Here is an 18,949-nt window from a genome sequence, read left to right as displayed (position 1 = left end):
AGAAATGGTGTTTTTAATTTAAAAATCGAATTGTGTAACCCTTTTCGCAAAATATTTGAATAACATCAACATTCCTTAGATTATGGACAAGGTTGACTCGTTGAAAATATTTGATGCGAGCTAAAAAGTTGCAATTAAAATTTCAAACTGACTTGAACAATGAAACAACGATGAATGACAATTAGAAATTGTTATTATGCTCGATTTTTATTATGCTCAGGGTACGTTGAAATACAATTGTAACAATAACGTGTATAAGTTTGATTGTTCGATCTTGCATGATCTTGACTAATTTTTGTCGTATTGTATCTTGTACCTTATAGCTACGTAACAATTAAAAATGTTAGGACATTAATTATGAGACACGGAATATTTTTTACATTGCCGGATGTTCTCTTTTCTTTTTTTTTTTTTTTTCAAACAATGACATAATATTGTATCAATTTATAGAGTAATTTATTTTCTTTGGTATGAAAAGCATTTCCTTCAATGAAAAGCATAATATGAATACAAGCATTAATTGTGAGATACGGAATATTTTTTACATTGCCGGATGTTCTCTTTTCTTTTTTTTTTTTTTTCAAACAATGACATAATATTGTATCAATTTATAGAGTAATTTATTTTCTTTGGTATGAAAAGCATTTCCTTCAATGAAAAGCATAATATGAATACAAGCATTAATTGTGAGATACGGAATATTTTTTACATTGCCGGATGTTCTCTTTTCTTTTTTGTTTTTTCAAACAATGACATAATATTTTATCAATTTATAAAGTAATTTATTTTCCTTGGTATGAAAAGCATTTCCTCCAATGAAAAGCATAATATGAATACAAACATTAATTGTGAGACACGGAATATTTTTTACATTGCCGGATGTTCTCTTTTCTTTTTTGTTTTTTCAAACAATGACATAATATTTTATCAATTTATAAAGTAATTTATTTTCCTTGGTATGAAAAGCATTTCCTCCAATGAAAAGCATAATATGAATACAAACATTAATTGTGAGACACGGAATATTTTTTACATTGCCGGATATTCTCTTTTCTTTTTTCTTTTTTCTTTTTTCAAACAATATAATATTTTATCAATTTATAAAGTAATTTATTTTCCTTGGTATGAAAAGTATTTCCTTCAATGAAAAGCATAATATGAATACAAACATTAATTGTGAAAAACGGAATATTTTTTACATTGCCGGATATTCTCTTTTCTTTTTTCTTCTTTGTTTTTTCAAACAATGACATAATATTGTATCAACTTATAAAGTAATCTATTTTCCTTGCTAAATATTAGCAATGCAAATCATCCGTCTTGTTGTTACGTTTCTTCGTATAACTTGCTCGAAAACCCTGTTTGTTCTATTTAGCGTGTTATTCGTTCATATTTAGACATACGCGTATAACAAATACGTAAAATAAGTAGTTGAGAAACACACGAGTCGGTGTTTTAATTGGACGTCTATGAAATCCATTCGTCGCTACTTGAACCTCATTGATCTTGCGTGAAACGATATTTTATTTAACGACGAACGATTAATACAAGAAAATATAAAATCGATGTTAAGGCCGACTCGTTAACGAGATGTTTTCACACTTTTCCTTTTTTCCCTTTTTTTGTTAATTAATTTCCACGTCGAAAAGGTGAGAGGTGTATACCGTACGGTTTATCGGCGATCTCTCTAACTGCGTAGACGAATAATTATACCAAAATAGAAAATAGTATTTCAAATTACACGCTTTTCTTTTTCGACTGTAATTTTCGCGCGTAACTCCATGTTCTGTCTTATTAAGCGCAAATAAGAGAAAAGCAAAGTGACTAACGGTAATGTTAAGAAATAAAATTAAAATGTAGAAATTATTAATTAATTCAGATTAACTGTGAATGATAATATAATATCTTTTATAACAATCGTATTTTTTTTTTTTCTTTATATATACATGTAAATCGGAAATGAAAGGTAAAATTTCTTCGAGTAAGGTTTCGTTTTTGAGAAAATCGATTTGTAGATTTATAGATGTATGTGCTTTGAGTTATGTGCTTCTGTAATATGTAGAGAGACCAAAATCGATAAACCGATAGATACCAACAACGTGTCACGATAATAAACCGGTAGAATAATAGATAATAAACCAGGACGTTCGTAAGTGTATAAGCAGGAACAGAGACAGATATGTATGTACACCAAGGTTTATCATATCGTTACTTCGAAGTTCAGTATACGCGTAAGTATACTTGATACATTGCAATATTCTCAAAAAATCTTGTTCAATTGAATAAATAGAATATTGTCTATAATATTCTGTTCCTTATGTATTGCATTTATTTATTTTTTATGTACATCTGTTTCATTTAAACCACAGTTAACAGTAACATGTACATATTTTTGCATTAAAAACAAAATTTTGTCACTTCCCAATGAGGAACATAGCAGCGGATGATTTAAATAATGAGACGACAATTTCATTTATTTCTAAAAACAACTCAATTATATATAACTAAATTAATAAATATATCATTATTACATCGTTCCAGGTATAGAATAATATTCTTTTCACACGCACAAAATCACATTAATGATAAATAGACTATGGATGTTTACGTATTGTAAATTCACATCTGTGTGAGCCTAAATTTTTATTTATTTATACTTCTTTATATAATCACTTTATAATTCTCCATAAATGCCTAAATATTGGTAGTTTACTAATAAAGTCATAATATTTTTTGATGATATTCCAAAAGAACAGGCATAGAATGATAACAGTAACTGGCCTGTGGAAGGTACGCACATGTATAACATTTTTGTTACGTCACTTTACATGCTGACACGAAACAACGATCATTTTACAGGGGTCAAGAGAAGCAGGCAGCCGGACAATTAGGATTATCACGTTATGGACCGCAGGTGATGAGTGTGTTGTGTTTATGCACCACGATACACCAGACGGGTCAGAACAACAATCAGGCCAGCAAGATACTTCCGAGCACACCACCGATCTCATCTGAGGAAGAGAGGATAAACTCGTCGCAGGAAATACCCACCGACGAACTGGCTCTATTAGCTAAGCTGGAGGAAGCCAATAGGTGAATCGTCGCGCTGACTAACGTTCAACATCGACATTGCATGTGCAAACGAATCGTGCTTTAGATACTGCGTATACATTGCCGCTTACACGTTCAATTATGTTGTGTTACGTGATTCAATATCATTCCATACACGATCAGTTGATTGTGAATGAGAGAAGGTGTAACTTGAATGGGATGAATCAAAACATTTCTACATAAAAGATAGCTTATGCAAATCGAAATATAAATATTTGGCGCTGTTCTGAATACAATAGAATATGCTAAACTCTAAATTTTTTTCTAAGCGTTCAATTTTTTAGTAAATCTAGAAGAGGAAATATATTGTATGCGTTTCTATTCGATTCAACGATAGGTGAATGAAAACACTTTTAAGGAAAAAGTGGTTTACGTGAATGGAAGGACAGATATTTGTTGCTACTCTGAATATATTGACAGTCTTTCCTAAATTTCTAGCTTTTCAATCGCGCATCTTTGCATTTAAAAAAGAAGAAATGTTGTATGTTTCTATTTAACTCGGTAATAGGTGAACACAAGTAGATATTGAATTCACATTAATATGAAATCTTTTAATTATTCTGAATAGTCTGTTTTTGTATTAATTTGGCAGTTATGTTTATCTTATATTTTTATATTTCAACTGATACTAAGCACACGTTTAGAAAAGAATGTATATACTCTTGCATTAATTAGGATATTTATTATAGTCTTGGGTTGTAACATATGAAAGTATAATTTTGTATGACACTACCTATCCGTAATGTTCTATTAGCTGAGAGTAATTATACAAAGAACTGGCATTTGTTAGTAAAAAGAACTTCAAACTTTATAGCACCACTTGATCGTATTAGTCCATTATACATCTATATTTATAAGTAATTTTTATGAATGTCCAAAGTTAATTGGATTTAAAAATTCAAGTTAATTGAATTTAGCAAGATAATTGTATTTAACTAAAATTGAAATCTAATTGATCAACATATTTAATTTATATCTAATTCATCCACTGTTACTAATAAAGATGAATTTATTTCATATTTATTTTTATTTCAACCAAGATGATCAGATATCTCATATGTTACCACTCAATAGTGTTTTAACGAGATTGCATTAATGTAAAGTACATGTCTAAAGAGTTTGATGTAATTAATAACAGGCTTATCGAATCGGATGCAAAGTCGTTGAACTCGCTCCAAAGCAATCACAGTAGAAAAGGTTCCGACACATCTCAGGTGTCCGTGGCGTCGGGGGGCAGCGGAGGAAACAGCGATGCCGCACCCCGACGCCACAATTCAGCTGATGGTGAAGAGAATACGTGGACCCTATGGGGTCACATCGTCGCTGATTGGGATTATCATTGGAAGAAGAGGAAAGAGTTCGTCAAAGAATTAGTACGTCAAGGAATACCTCATCATTTTAGGTAATCAACTCTTTAGAAAAAACCTAAATTTATCAAGTTCATTAGTATCTTTGGATGATCTACGTACTCTCCTAAATTTAATAAGAATCAATAAGAAGTAAAATTATAAGATAAAAACATATTATAATGAATGGACAACTGATTCATGTTCATCGTTACAGAGGTATTGTTTGGCAACTATTAAGTGGTGCACATGACTCTCCTGTGAAAAAGCAATTTGCTGAGTATATCAAGGCTACGTCAGCATGCGAAAGGATAATCAGGAGGGATATAGCCAGAACGTATCCTGAGCATGATTTCTTTAAGGAGAAAGACGGACTTGGTCAGGAGAGTCTATTTAACGTTATGAAAGCGTATAGTCTTCATGATCGTGAAGTGGGATACTGTCAAGGTTCGGGATTTATTGTAGGATTACTCCTTATGCAGGTACACTTTAATATTTGAGTGGGATTAGAGAGCTATAAAAGAATAAGAATAATTATTTTAAAGAAAAAAAAAAAAAAAACGAAGACATGGGATGAATTCTGTTGAGTCAATCAGAATTAAATAGGTATATCAATTTGTTACAGCAAATGCCAGAAGAAGAAGCTTTCGCTGTACTGGTAGCGCTTATGCAAGAGTATCGTTTGCGAGACATGTTCAAGCCGAGTATGGCTGAATTAGGGGTGTGCATGTATCAGCTAGAACATTTAGTTGCTGACACTCATCCCGAGTTACACGCTCATTTTACGGCTCAAGGTTTTCACACGTCAATGTACGCGTCGTCTTGGTTTCTTACGCTTTTTACCACAGCGCTCAGCCTACCGCTGGCCTGCCGCATTTTTGACGTGTTTCTGTCCGAAGGCATGGAAATTATTTTCAAAGTTGCACTGGCCATGTTGCATTTAGGCAAGGAAGATTTATTAAGCTTGGACATGGAAGGCATGTTGAAGGTAACTGTTTATCATCAGAATCCAACATCTTGCCCATAGATAAGAACTTTAAAAAAATACAGAACATATTACGTTTAGTCGTAGAAAAAAGTCAAGTATCGCAGGCTTTATAATTAAACAATGTTTTCTCCACACGTGGATTTGTTTATTAATTATTTTATTAATATTTATCAGTTTTTTCGTGTGTAGTTCTTTCAGAAACAGCTACCTGGAAGAGGCGAAAAAGATCCAGATGGTCTCATGAATCTTGCCTATGGTATGAAAATAAATCCAAAAAGAATGAAGAAACTCGAGAAAGATTATACTGTGCTGAAAATGAAAGAGCAAGAGGAGATGGTTGAACTTCGTAGGCTTAGAGCAGAAAATAGGTTACTTAGACAAAGAACTGAACTTCTGGAAGCTGAGTCTGCGGAGTTGGCAGATAGATTAGTCAGAGGTCAAGTTTCTCGAGCAGAAGAGGAGGAAACTGCTTTCGTTGTACAAAGAGAATTAGCAGCTCTTCGACACACGCATCTTGAAACCAGTCATCAGCTTGAGCAAGCTCACGAAGAACTAAGATCATTGTCGCTTCTGCTAGAAGAAAATGTGACATCGAAACAATCCTCTTTGGATGAAATTTTGTCAAAGCAGGAAGCATTGTCACAAAAAGAGGAAATGATACAGTGTTTGCAAGAAGAATTGGTAAGAGTTCGACTACACGAAGCAGAGAACGACGCAACGATAAGGGAACTTAGAGCAAGAATACAAGAATTGGAACAGGATAAAAAGACGTTGCGCGAATCAACGCCGGATAATTCTGTTGCTCATTTACAAGAAGAACTGATTGCTGTGAAACTAAGAGAAGCAGAAGCTAATCTTTCTTTAAAGGTAATTCATTTTTTTTGACACGTTAAAAGTTGTGAATTTTCTATATTTATAAAGAATCGCTTAAGGTTCTCAAATATTTGTAAAGTATATATTATGTATTTAATAAACTTATCGTAATATAAGAAATTTGTTAGGATCTTCGGCAAAGAGTAGTGGAATTGAGCAGTGCCTGGCAAAGGCATCTGCAAGAACATCGTTCCGCTCAGAATCAACCTGCAAGCGATTCCACGCCGAAGAAACTTTTGTTTTGGGAGAACCGAGGACATGAAGTGCAAAAGTTCGAAGAGGATTTAATGACAACCAGAATTCGAGAGATGGAAGCTTTGACAGAAGTGAAGGAGCTTAGACTCAAGGTCATGGAGCTTGAAACTCAAGTGCAAGTTGCCACGAATCAACTTCGTCGACAAGACGAAGGAGGGAAGTTAATTAAAGAGGAATTAGAGGCTGCCTTAGCTAGGGAGAAGGAACTTACTGCCAAACTACGGGAGCAACAACATAAATATTCCGATCTGGAGTCTAAGATGAAGGATGAAGCTATGATGGCTAGGATACGTGATGCAGAGCATGCGCAGCAAGTGGCAGAACTCACCCAGAAAATATCTCTTCTTGAATTAAAAGTACTATTTCTTTATTTGTACTAATTTCTTTAACTATCCCAACATGAATATTTACATACAGATATAGCAAATATGGATTATCCCTATTTTTTACAGAACGAAGAGATGCACGCGGAAGGTGAGCTTAGAAATAATTTAGATGACAGTGAGAGAGTCAGAGAATTGCAAGATAAAGTTGCAGAATTAAAAGCTGAGGTATGTGAAAATTCTTTGCTTTATTCATGCTGCATTAATGAAAGCATTGATTAAAAAAGAAAAAAGAACTGCAGTAAGAGGTGAATGGAAGAAACATTGTTAAAATGTTATTTAGAGCAAGATCCAAATTTAGCCTTAGTATTATATTTTTTGCATGTATTGCTCAATTTGCTCAGGATATTTTTATTATTTCTATATCATTAAACGATGTTAACTTAAAAATAGAACCATTCATGTGAATCTCAAAGAAGCATACAGTATTTTAGTACTGAAAATATAGCTGCAAATGCTTTCAATTATGCACAAGTATAATTATTATACATATTTATGATCGACGATGATCCTCGTTAAATTTCCTTGATTAAAGTTGAATCTTATCTCTTTGTTTAACGTATTAACTACACTATAAGTTCAAAGTATCAATGGTAGAAGTAATGATGGTAGTTAACAAAGATGTAGAATTATGATCTTATTACAGTAGTTTAAGGTCTAATTTTTATTCAATTTGCTATTAGACTGCAACATAGTAAATTTTAAAGCTTGTAGAGTTACATAACTATTAAAACATATCGTACATTTGGATATAGAAGTAACTCGAGTTGTTAGCCTGTTATAAGATCTTGATTTCTTGTTTCAGTTCGTCCATTTTCATACGTCTGTTTTCATATAATCATATACATAAATTCTATACAGTTGTCGTAATCATTGATACATTTAACATTTCTAACAAATTATTTCTGATTTTAGTATTTTTAATATTTCTACGTGATAAAATAATAAACTTTATTTGCATAGAGTTGATATTTTATTAAATTTTTTGTTTCTAGGATTTTTCTACATAAAATCATCAATTCTAATGATACTTAAAAATCATGGCTCAAGTTTTTTCATGAGAATTTTATACAATTCACTGTGACAATTTTTTAAAATCATGTTTACATATCTGTGATAATGCACATTTTTTGTAACACCATCTTGTGAAGTACCCATGTTTTTCACACACACATTTTTTCTCTATCTGGAAGCTCATATTTATGGGGGTTTAACACTATCGTTGCTCTTTTCTGTTGCACTGTTAATTCACATATCACAAAGGATTGAGATGTGATACAAAGGATTGATGTGTTCCTAATAATGTTCTAACTGACTATCCTAAATCCTTTCAACAAGAAGGATATATGAAAAAACATGTATATAAATCAATTGTATTTGTTGGGTGCACAATATTACGTCTATCGTTATAATATATAACATAAGCGAGGATGTAATTTAATGCTTTCATGTTATTGTGACTCACAAAATTATGCACCAAATTGCACCTCTTACTGCAATGTAATGCTAATCGTCACGCTAATAAACAACTTTTTTTTATTGATAAAATCAAGTGCTATAAAAAGTTTAATTACAATTTTCGTTCCAGAATATTTTTCTTTCTGCTTGTAGGTGTAATATTAAAATTAATATGAAATTTTATTAACATTATTGACTATGATATTAATTAATTAATACCGAGATAAACGTTTTATAATATTTCCAAAATTAATCAAGTGAATACTAACTATGTGACACATACTTTTCATATTTATAATTAACAATTAACTGTTATGATAAAATATAGCTTTTCTCATATTTTTCATATTAAACAGATAACATGTTCCTTCAGAGGTACCTGTACACATTAAGAATTCATTGTGCTTTCATCATCAAAAGTACATCTGTGGTTGTTTTAATCCTCTCCTGATTTTGTGTGAATTTTCTGTTCACATAATTTGTGTGAATTTTCTAAGTCATGGGAGAAATTGTTGACATGTAAAAGCTTTGAGGTGCATTCACAGCTTGTTATGTCTCTGCTGCAATGCAAAATATAAGTAATAAATGTCGAATCGCTTCTAAACTTAATCGTGGTTACGATAGCCGCTCAGTTAATGTTATTTTTTGCATTTATGAAAATAAACTAATCATCATCGTAACTAAATTAAAATTTATATCTTTGAGGGCATCATAATATAATAAAGTATGTATTTGAATAAAATATTTATGTTTTAATTGTATTGTACATTGAAAATTTGCAATAAATCAATTACAAGATTTTAAAACTAAAAAATATATTCTATCTAAAATTTATTATGAACTTTTTTTACAACATTAAAATAGATATAAGTACCAAATTTTCAATGTTTTAGCATTAACATTTAAGGCGTTTTGTGTAGTCACATATTAAAATCACTCTATTATAAATCAAGCTTGCCATTTATAATACTAATTGTGCTTCAAGGACATTGTATTAGATATTGAGAGCTAGCACAGCACGGAGTAACAATTGGTTCTAATTCTACAAGTAATTTTAATTGAAAAAAACATGCAGAAAGTATGATTTCGAAGATACACCTTCAAAGATATCTCATTTATTTTTACACCTTTTCTTAATTAGACATTCAGCAGAAATGCATTGCAATATATATGCTATTAAAATGATATATCAAGCAAAAGCAATCATTCATGTAGAGAGATATAGTATCAATTGAAGTTGATTTTAATGTGAATATAAATATGAATGGAATTCTTATTGTGTAAAGGTACCAATCACTAACACAAAGAAATTAATGGTCTTGTAAAACTAACCCTCTATTGCTGTGTTATCTCTGTCTCCTTAGTTCCCTACGCCAATCACCAGCCCGGAGACTGAGCCTTGGCGCTGGCTCGAGTAAGTCTTTACCCATCCGTAAGCATTATTTTCTTTCCATTTCATGTTTGTAGCATGATGACAGTGTGTACTATATCGAAAAACTGTATTTTCTTTCCATATAGTTTTGTACATATATTTTATGAGATAATTACTTGCTATATTAAACTACAGGACAATTTATCCTTGTCTATAATAAAGTGCTATGAGACTCAGAAAAACATTAAAACGAATTTCAATCTCGTCCTAATATCTCCTTGGACTTTTCATTCATCTACACATACACATATAATTCCCCATTACATTGTTTTCTTGTGCTGACTTACAATTGCACATCTAACAAAGCACTGATTTAATTCACTAACTGTGTTTGATATATGCTTGCAACTTGCACATTGTAATTAGTGTCTGCTTGCTTTACTTCCATTTTTTTCACTAATTTATCACAGGTGTAAATAAAGTTTTTTATTGTAGAAAGAAATAGGAAGGACATTTGTGAAATGCTTTAAGAACATTTATAAGCAATATTACAGATATCTTTATGTAACACATTGCTTAATCAATGTGTTAAGTAGTGCATGCTATCCATTATAATTTTCCACACAATTTTCAACTCTGTGTGCTTTATATGAAACATAAAGTTGATGCTATCAATAATTTATTAAATATAGTAGAAGAAATGGATATTAAGGATAATTTAACAGTTAAAAATTTGTGCTATATTCATAGAGATGCACAATCGAATAAGATTATTTTCATTTAGAATTCTAGTAAAAATAACTACTTGATAATTTTTTATTATTCTTTGTTGTATTTTTTTCAATGAATTTTCAAACATACAAAAATAAAATGCATGGTAATCATATTTGGTTCATCTAATCTTAATCATTTATATTTATTTGTTGCAACTTTTAAAACACATCATCATCTGATTTTAGGCAACTTTTATCGCCTTAAAAAATGGCGTGAAAGACTTCAGAAAGTAAAAAAATTGAAAAGATCACAATAGAAGCATCTGAATAAATTTCATAAAGATTGCATACATTATAAAAATTACATTATTTTGTGAAAAAGAAGTACCCAGAGATGGTAATCTGACAAAATTGTCCTAGAAAAAATTTTCAACAGAGTGATTGTTATAATTAATAGAGTACCAAATCATATAAACTAGAAACTACAATGCACATTTGCCTAACAAACTAGAAAGTAGTTGAACCATGTCAAATGGAATACTTTTAGAAAAGGAAGCATAAAGCACATTTCTTTTGAAAATGATGATGTACATCTGCAAAATCTCATAAAACTCCCTCTCAATGAAGTTTACAAATATTACTGCATGTTAAATGTGTGTCGCAGGTCATGAGGCTAGAAAGCTGGAAGCAACGTTGGACAGGCAATGGTGGGCAAAATGTAAGAAGTTTCAGTGTTGACACTGAAAGCGAGCTGGACGAGCGGGATCTCAGAATTTGTTTACAGGATCATATCAATGCAACTACACAGAACTCACCAGAGGTATAGAATTCCATGCATACCAGACATTAGGCAGCTAATTGTCGTTCGAACACACACAGAAGTATTCCATATGTCAGAGCAGATGGGACCTTTTACGTTTCATGATCATGCTTTCGCTGTAGAGAGAATACGACGAGTTATAACACACATATAGAATATTATAAATCGAGAACACATAGGAATAATAGCGATATTATGTTTTTAGTTTACGTGTACTATCACTATAGCTCGTGATGTATTAACAACATAGTAGTAATTAAAATAGGTGTAATCTGGCGGTCATTAATAACGCAATATAAAATTATCTGACCCGGATCGATCATTCGTTGCAATCAGACTTCGAAGTAGTATGTATTTGTAAAATGTGTTCGTTTAATACAGTATGGTGTCTAGAGTGTCTCAATGTCTCGTAGACATTTTGTTTCAATAGCATTGCAATTAACATTTACAATTTTAATTATTTTATCACGAGTCTCCGCAAAACCAGAAACCACCTTCAATTCGTTCCATTAATTTTTATAATAGATAGTTCATTGCATTTCGAAGTCTGCTTACAATCGACGAATACTATAGGTTAAATATAACTATGTGACGCATAAACGACACGTTTTTATACGTATTACGCATTCTGTGTATTTTTTGTAATTTAAACCAAATGTAATTCCATTTAAGGAATTGTATATTGAATAGAATGAAATCCGGCGACGGGGAAATCGGAGTCTTATACGAAAGACTAAGAGTCAAAAGGAAAAAAAGAAAATTGATAAAAAAAGAGAAAAAAAACGCGTTTTTCCTGATGCGACGGAATACTTAGAGTCTCATTAACAAGTCGCAGTAGCGTATTACTCCGGTTTGTAGAATATTATAGGAAAACAAAACAATAAAACAAAACACAAACATATATGAGTAAATAAAGTATACCAAATACTCTTTGGATTCATCAGTATTCTTCTCGCGTACATTCGCGTATTTATAATACGCTAAAAGTAGTAAAGAAACGACACGAGGTTAATTTCAAACGGTCCAACTATTGAGTGGAAAACTTGCGCACACAATTGAAATACAGTACTGTGCAAAAATCTTAGGTTATTTTTCTAGTTTTTACATTTTGCTTTTCAAAAGTGATTGAAGGTGTGGTTGGCATTATTTTAATACTATTGTTATACCTAGAAAGTTAATACCTATCTTTAAGTAATTAATATTTTTAAGTCGTTAATATTTTATTCGTAAATCATGTTTTTATAATGCCATAAATATTTGATAGTATTTGGAAAATTGCAAAATTTTTAAAAAATTTATGAATCAGAAATAACATATACAAAACCTTTTTTATTATAGTAACTAAAGTAACAGTAACGTAGATAATTTGGGATTTTTTCACAGTATTATGTACACATACACAAACATTCACATTAAACAAGATTAGAAAAGAAAGATGATCTTGATTAGATAGAGAGGGGTAAGTAGGCGCTATAAAAGATTCGTAATTTCGTTAAAATTGGATCTAAGCAGCTGCTGATCGGTGAAGGGTGAATCGGTGTTCTTTAAATCAATTTACTAATTGCAGATTATTGAAAGTGAAAGTGAAACCGAACGAGATAATCGGGAGTACAGTTGTAAAACTTAAATAGCCCGGATAGCTCGTTCCTTATAGCGAGGACGTGATAATTACTTCCAACGTAAGTAGTTGCGCAAATCAGAACGTCAAACTGCTTTTATCTCAAATTTTTTTTATTCATGGATTTGTTTTTTTTTTTGTTCATTTCTTTTTTCGGTTTATTTTCAGCTTAATCGAACCCTTAACGATCCATTCTCGTTCCTGCAATGATTGTACGTGTTTTCAGACGGTTTAAGAATTCAAGTAAATAGCCTAAACGTATTTACTTTTAAGATAAAGGGAGCAGCTGATCGATAAAGAGAGCAACTTTTCTTATCGTTCCATAATGATACACAATACATAATTTTCAGCCATTTCGGTTTCGTTTTATCGCTTTGTCTCTTTTTCCTTTTTTCTTCTCTTTTTTTTTACTCTTTTCATTCGACAAGTGCAATCTTTATTTACGTTCATTAACGTATCTTCAGAAGAGTGTTATTAAAAAGTATGTATATCGAAAAATGATTTTATGGGGCAGTGTAAATAGGCAATTTTATTATCGATTATTCTTTTAACTAGATTTTGATACACAAAAATATCTTCACTGGTATAATATTTATAAACTTAAAGTATGCATGAACTTGGCAAAAGTTTTATTACTCATAAAGAGATAACAAATTAGAGATTGGAAAGAAGCAATACTTAGTAATTAGTATATTTAAAAGTTGAGAAATGTATGTTTGATATTGTTTCTAATTAACCGTCGTTCATGAATATTCATTTTAAATCGTTTTACGTATCGTCTGTATTTTTATCTACAGATTACTTTTATTAGAATAATCATTAAAATTTGTTATCAATTTCTAGAAATGTATGTTTGAGATTGATTCTAATTAACCGTCGTACATGAATATTCACTTTAAATCGTTTTACGTATCGTCTGTATTTTTATCTACAGATTACTTTCATTAGAATAATCATTAAAGATTTTTATCAATTTCTAGAAATAAAAAATTTATGAGATATATAATTTACAATTTCTATAACGAAAATTGCGTTCTTAAAGTCGATGGCAATTTTATTTACTGTACCTATATTAATCTTTTTTAACTAAATATCAATTTTTAATTGATTTATTAACAACGAATTTTATTATAAATAACGCTGGAACGTTAAGGGTTAAACGCGTCCACAGTTTTTCGCTTTGGCCTAAATTGTACTGTACATAATTTCGTTTTGTCACGAATAATTGGCACCAGGATTATAAAAATCGATCGTGAACGCACCGAACACAAGAATTCTCTCTCAAAAAAAAAAAAACGAGACTTTCTGCTTTCGTGCACGTTTGATCAGAAAGGAAATTGCATGTAACCTTTGCGATATCATAAAATCTTATTAATCGAGTAAATTATTAATGTTGAGTAAATCTGCTAATCAAAAAGGAGGGCTCGATATTTAGACTTTTACAACGTGGATGATCTTTACTCTGCAGCAAGTAAAAATTCTATTTGCCACTCGAAACTCACATTTTCACTCGCTTTCCAGCTATTGTAATTTAAAAATCAAGTCTAAAATTATTTTATCGCAATTGTCTACTGTATTTAAATATATATGTATTTATTGATTTGTTATGGGGATTCCTGTGATGTATTCTGTATATGAAGATCATAGGAGACAAACATAATAAGTACATTTTTGTTGATCCTCTGACTTTCATATCATTTTACGATTAAACAACAATGTAATTAAATAACTTGTTAGGTTTAAAAATAATATTAATTATCAAGACATGCAATGTTTTAATATCATGACGAGGAAAATTTTAAAGAGCATGAAAATACACATGTGTAGCTTCACAATCAAATAAAAGAGATAGTTCTGTTAACATGAAAGTGATTGACATTGTACTGAATTTTAAAACTGTTTCCTCGTAACAAATGTTTCTCTCCTGTACTCCTCATATAAGATTTCAATACATATACATAGTAATTTATATTTACGAAACTTTTGTAATTTTTGCTACGATTTCTAAATTTTGTTATTTTATAATATATAAGGAATATTTGAATAAATCAGTCTTTGAATTCGGTTTTTAAACATTTTTAACATTGTGATTTTTTCATAGATCGCTTTTTAAAGAATACTTTTAAGGAGGAAATTTTTCGATTAAATTTTTCTAATCTTTGAGGAATATTCGTATTGTGAGAATGATGGATCCCCTGTAGCAATTCGGTATTTTCCAGCAAATCACGAACAATTCAGTATGTCGTGTCGCTTTTACACAATTCACGAGAAGGGAAAACGTTTCTGTAAGAGACGAAAAATCATTCCGTAGAAGTCTATACTTAATTTTAAACAAATCATAGAAATACGCTAAGGCAATGCTTAATGGCACAAAGCTCAATAATTTATTACTAAGAAAGGCTTAGTTTCTCGTCTTTTCAGATATTTCGCCAGAGAAATCGAAACATGTTTCTTTCGTCTATTAAAAATAAGGAGAGTAAATAGGAATAATTTCGATACTGCCTGATATTCGAAACCGAGTGGATTAAACCATATAAATGGCTAAAGAGAAGTGTCCATTAGAAAATATCCAAAATTCTCTCACGTCGCTTTTGCGAATATAGGTGTGCGATTATCTGAAAATCAATTTTTACGCAGAGTACTGCATTTTCTTAATTTTAAGCTTGTTCTAACAACTAATGAAAGAGAATAACGATATCAAATGATAGGAGAAAAATAATGATTAGTTGTATTTAACTGGAAAATCGTGAAAATCCAAAAAAAAGAAAAAAAAATTATATAAATTAATACGATTTAGCTACAGCTCTTTTATTAAAAAAATGTAGAATTGTGATATATGTATATGTACGTGTGTACTTTAGTATTTGTTATTTTAAACAATTCACCAGTAAATGCATTTAAAAAAAAAAAATAGTTTGATCTGTTGCTTTTATCGAAAAGAGAAATTATTTATTTATTCGATTTTTTAATCGGATTTTTTAGCGCTTTTCGAAAATACTGATCGAGTTTAACACGAAGCAATCTCTTGTACACTCTCGAGTATTTTCTTGAAAAAAAAAAAAAAAAAAACTTTGGTACAGAGAATTGTTTTATTTATACTTATAAACGATTGCTATATTTATGTAGCAGTTATTTGTACAGTTTTCACATAAATACTTCTGTTTATTATGAATCATATAACTTATTTGCGTTCAATAAAACTATCTTAAATAATGTCGCTATAGTAATCAGTATTTATTATGATGGCAAATATTTTCCCAGGTATCGTTTGATTTTTAAACATTGTCTATTTATTGCCTTTATACTAAAACTATGTACAATCATTATTAGTCTGTTATATTTTTTAAAAGCTCTTATTATTAGAAATCATTTGTGCAATTTTTAAAATGATTCTTTTGTAAATCGTGATTGTACTGGTTTTAATAAAAATTAATCTCTATTTTATATATTTACAATACATATTGTATACTTTCAATTTGAGGTTTAGAAAGAATTCTTTAACCATATTTTTTAATAATTATTCTTAGTTAAATTTTAATAACAATCTCAGTCATAACTCTTCTAACAATAATAATAATAATATAAATAATTATATAAATATAAATTTACCGGGAAATATATCGGCTATCATCGATCAGTATTCGTAGATATTTATCGATCAGTATCAATATTGGATTAACTTTCACCATTGATAGCGCCAACTTCAGTCGAGAAAGAAAATAGTACTAAAGGACGTACAGAACTTATTTCTTATCGTTATCGAAAGTATGCGAGTGACTAATATATGTCTTACTAACATTATTCATCCTTTTCTACACGTTTGTACTTTAAGAAACTATCGTGAAACTCTTCAGATATTATATTCATTCAACGTTTTACACAATGCAACGAGTCTCTGTCTGAATATACCTCGATATCTTGTTACGGATCATTTCGAAGTAACTATATATGAACTGTACGTATTCTGCGCATTTAAACTGTATTTCTAGAACGAGCGTTCGTTAACGAATCATTTTTTAGTGATTTTCCTGTTGTATACAAGGTTTTTGGACAGATAACGCGCACACTACGAACAACGATATGAATTTGTCACGAACATTGTGGGGAATATTATAACATCAGGAGTAAATAAATTTTTATTCACTTTTAATGCTGTAGTTTTCTTCCCTTTGGTGTTCAAACATCAAACTATTTAAAGAAAATTCCATAGTATTGAAAAATGGTTTGTTTTCATGTTTCAAAAATTTATATTTGATTTTTATCTTTCTAAACAATACTTTGTGGATAGTTACAAGACGTTCATATATAACGAGTGACATATATACAGAGTATCGCAGTAATCATGGTACATTTGGCAAGGGGAAATAATAAGTTGAAAATGTAGAATAAAATTATTTCACAGGATGCTTTGGTTCTGAGAAAATTAAATCGAAAACTGGTCAAGTAGGCGTGTATTCAATTCATAGTTCAATACATTCAAACTCTATTTTCTAGAAAACAGAGGGACAGTAAAATTTTATTCTACATTTTTTATTTATTTTATCATTTTTTTCGTAGAACCATATGCTTTTCGATCGTACCGCGTTTGTTGAAACACCGTATAATATATAACAATAAAAATTAATTACGAACATCTTGAAATTATCCACGAAATTTTATTTAAAAATATAAAAATTACAGTAGCTACCAAAAGTATTTGTACACCACTGCATTTATTATTTCATTTTCATATACTAATTAACTAGATCCGACTGTAACACATTTTGTATCATTTAATGGTAACTTTCACATGATTACAAAAATTTGATAGTATGGAAATGAAATGTAGAACCTAATAAAGAAACGCTTTAATGGAATATAAGGATATATACAAATTACAAATATATACTTTTTGTAGCCACCGCAAATATAATCTTTTATATAGTATTTATGTATCCTTTATTCCACATTTAGTATCTATTTATCTTTTTTCCGGTTGGTCGATAATCGAAATCGCTTCGAACTTCAGTTCTTACCCTTCGATCATTAATTCGCGCCTCGAGACAAGGGGACTCGGTCGTCTCCTTATATCTATTGATGGTCCCCAAGCGAAGCGGTAACCCGCAGGAAAGGTATAATCCCGCTTACAGACTTAACAACCTCGATACGATATTCGGAAGGAGCAAGAAGGATGGAAAGGAGAGAGAACGCTGAGAAAAACGTGTGAGGGAGAGTGTGAAAAAGAGAGAGAGAGAGACAGAGATAAAACGAGCGAACGCAAAGACAAAAGCAAAGAACCAAGGACCAGGGAGAATTTGCGTTCATGGGCGGCGCTAGTTGTGGCAGGTAGTTTTCCAAATGGAGTCTATCGGCCAGAGAGTGGAAAAAAGTAATCCGTGAAAAGGGGTTCGTTGTTACGCCGATCTGATGCAACGTTGCCGATTCTGTGCGAATGAGAAGAGCGGTTGGCTGGGTTGGTCCAGGACCGAAACTAGAACATTATAGAGCCCTTCCCTCATATAGCCTCTCTCTCGGGGGAGCGGGGAGCGTTGAAACAAGCGCTATAAATAATATAAATCCTAAAATTTGGAATATTTGAAACAAAAATACAACTTATTGATGAGAGGAGAGAGAGTACTATATATATGAGTATGACAATTAATCCATACGATATATATTTCGTAAGAGCAAACAAAAATTTCGATACAAAATTCGATGAATAGAAATAGAATATTGTTATGACAATGTATGTATTTGATAATTCGTGCAGGGTACCTAAATACATAGTTGCGAGTTTGTTCGGCCCTCTTGAGGTGGCGGTGGCGGCAGTGTTGCCAGGCGAGACTAACCACGACGAAGTGGAAGCCGAAGCCTGCTTATGGGGGTTCTCGCGGGAGGGAAGGAGGGATTGAAAGGGGAAGTTGGATGAAAAAAGAAAGGTAGAATCAGGGCAAAGAAAGAGAAAGAGCGGCACGCGGACCGGGCAGGGGTGGCGGACCAATTAAATATGGCGACGGCAGTGGGGTGTGGCGC

At 31.2% G+C, this 18,949-nt stretch overlaps 1 protein-coding gene and 1 long non-coding RNA gene across 12 annotated transcripts in view; one reads left to right on the top strand and one right to left on the bottom strand.

Annotated features, from left to right (window-relative positions):
• Positions 1–15,757, top strand: part of LOC100746244 (ecotropic viral integration site 5 ortholog) — a 29,636-nt gene extending 13,879 nt beyond the window's left edge. For 7 of the 11 annotated variants that reach the window (XM_024370921.2, XM_033323649.1, XM_033323644.1 and 4 more), the window contains 9 exons: positions 2,860–3,093; positions 4,250–4,513; positions 4,675–4,939; positions 5,083–5,445; positions 5,635–6,312; positions 6,447–6,929; positions 7,026–7,124; positions 11,164–11,319; positions 12,887–13,403. In XM_024370921.2, coding sequence (XP_024226689.1) covers positions 2,918–3,093; positions 4,250–4,513; positions 4,675–4,939; positions 5,083–5,445; positions 5,635–6,312; positions 6,447–6,929; positions 7,026–7,124; positions 11,164–11,319; positions 12,887–12,946 — 2,544 coding nt within the window. In that variant the 5' untranslated portion in view covers positions 2,860–2,917 and the 3' untranslated portion in view covers positions 12,947–13,403. Of the gene's footprint in view, positions 1–2,859; positions 3,094–4,249; positions 4,514–4,674; positions 4,940–5,082; positions 5,446–5,634; positions 6,313–6,446; positions 6,930–7,025; positions 7,125–9,778; positions 9,847–11,163; positions 11,320–12,886; positions 13,404–15,358 lie in introns of those variants that run through there. The other 4 variants (XR_002947608.2, XR_002947607.2, XM_024370926.2 and 1 more) reach the window with 4 other exon arrangements.
• On the bottom strand, positions 1,235–12,563 carry LOC112213801. Its single transcript, XR_004462706.1, has 2 exons — positions 11,315–12,563; positions 1,235–2,479 (listed from the first exon to the last, which is right to left on the bottom strand). It is a non-coding gene; the product is annotated as an uncharacterized LOC112213801 (long non-coding RNA).
• Positions 15,758–18,949: the final 3,192 nt, after the last annotated feature.

The sequence above is a fragment of the Bombus impatiens genome, unplaced genomic scaffold (genome assembly GCF_000188095.3).
Source record: "Bombus impatiens unplaced genomic scaffold, BIMP_2.2 scf_0049, whole genome shotgun sequence".
NCBI lineage: Eukaryota > Metazoa > Arthropoda > Insecta > Hymenoptera > Apidae > Bombus > Bombus impatiens.
Note: the sequence above shows the minus strand (reverse complement) of the source record. Positions and strands in the feature narration are given on the sequence as shown.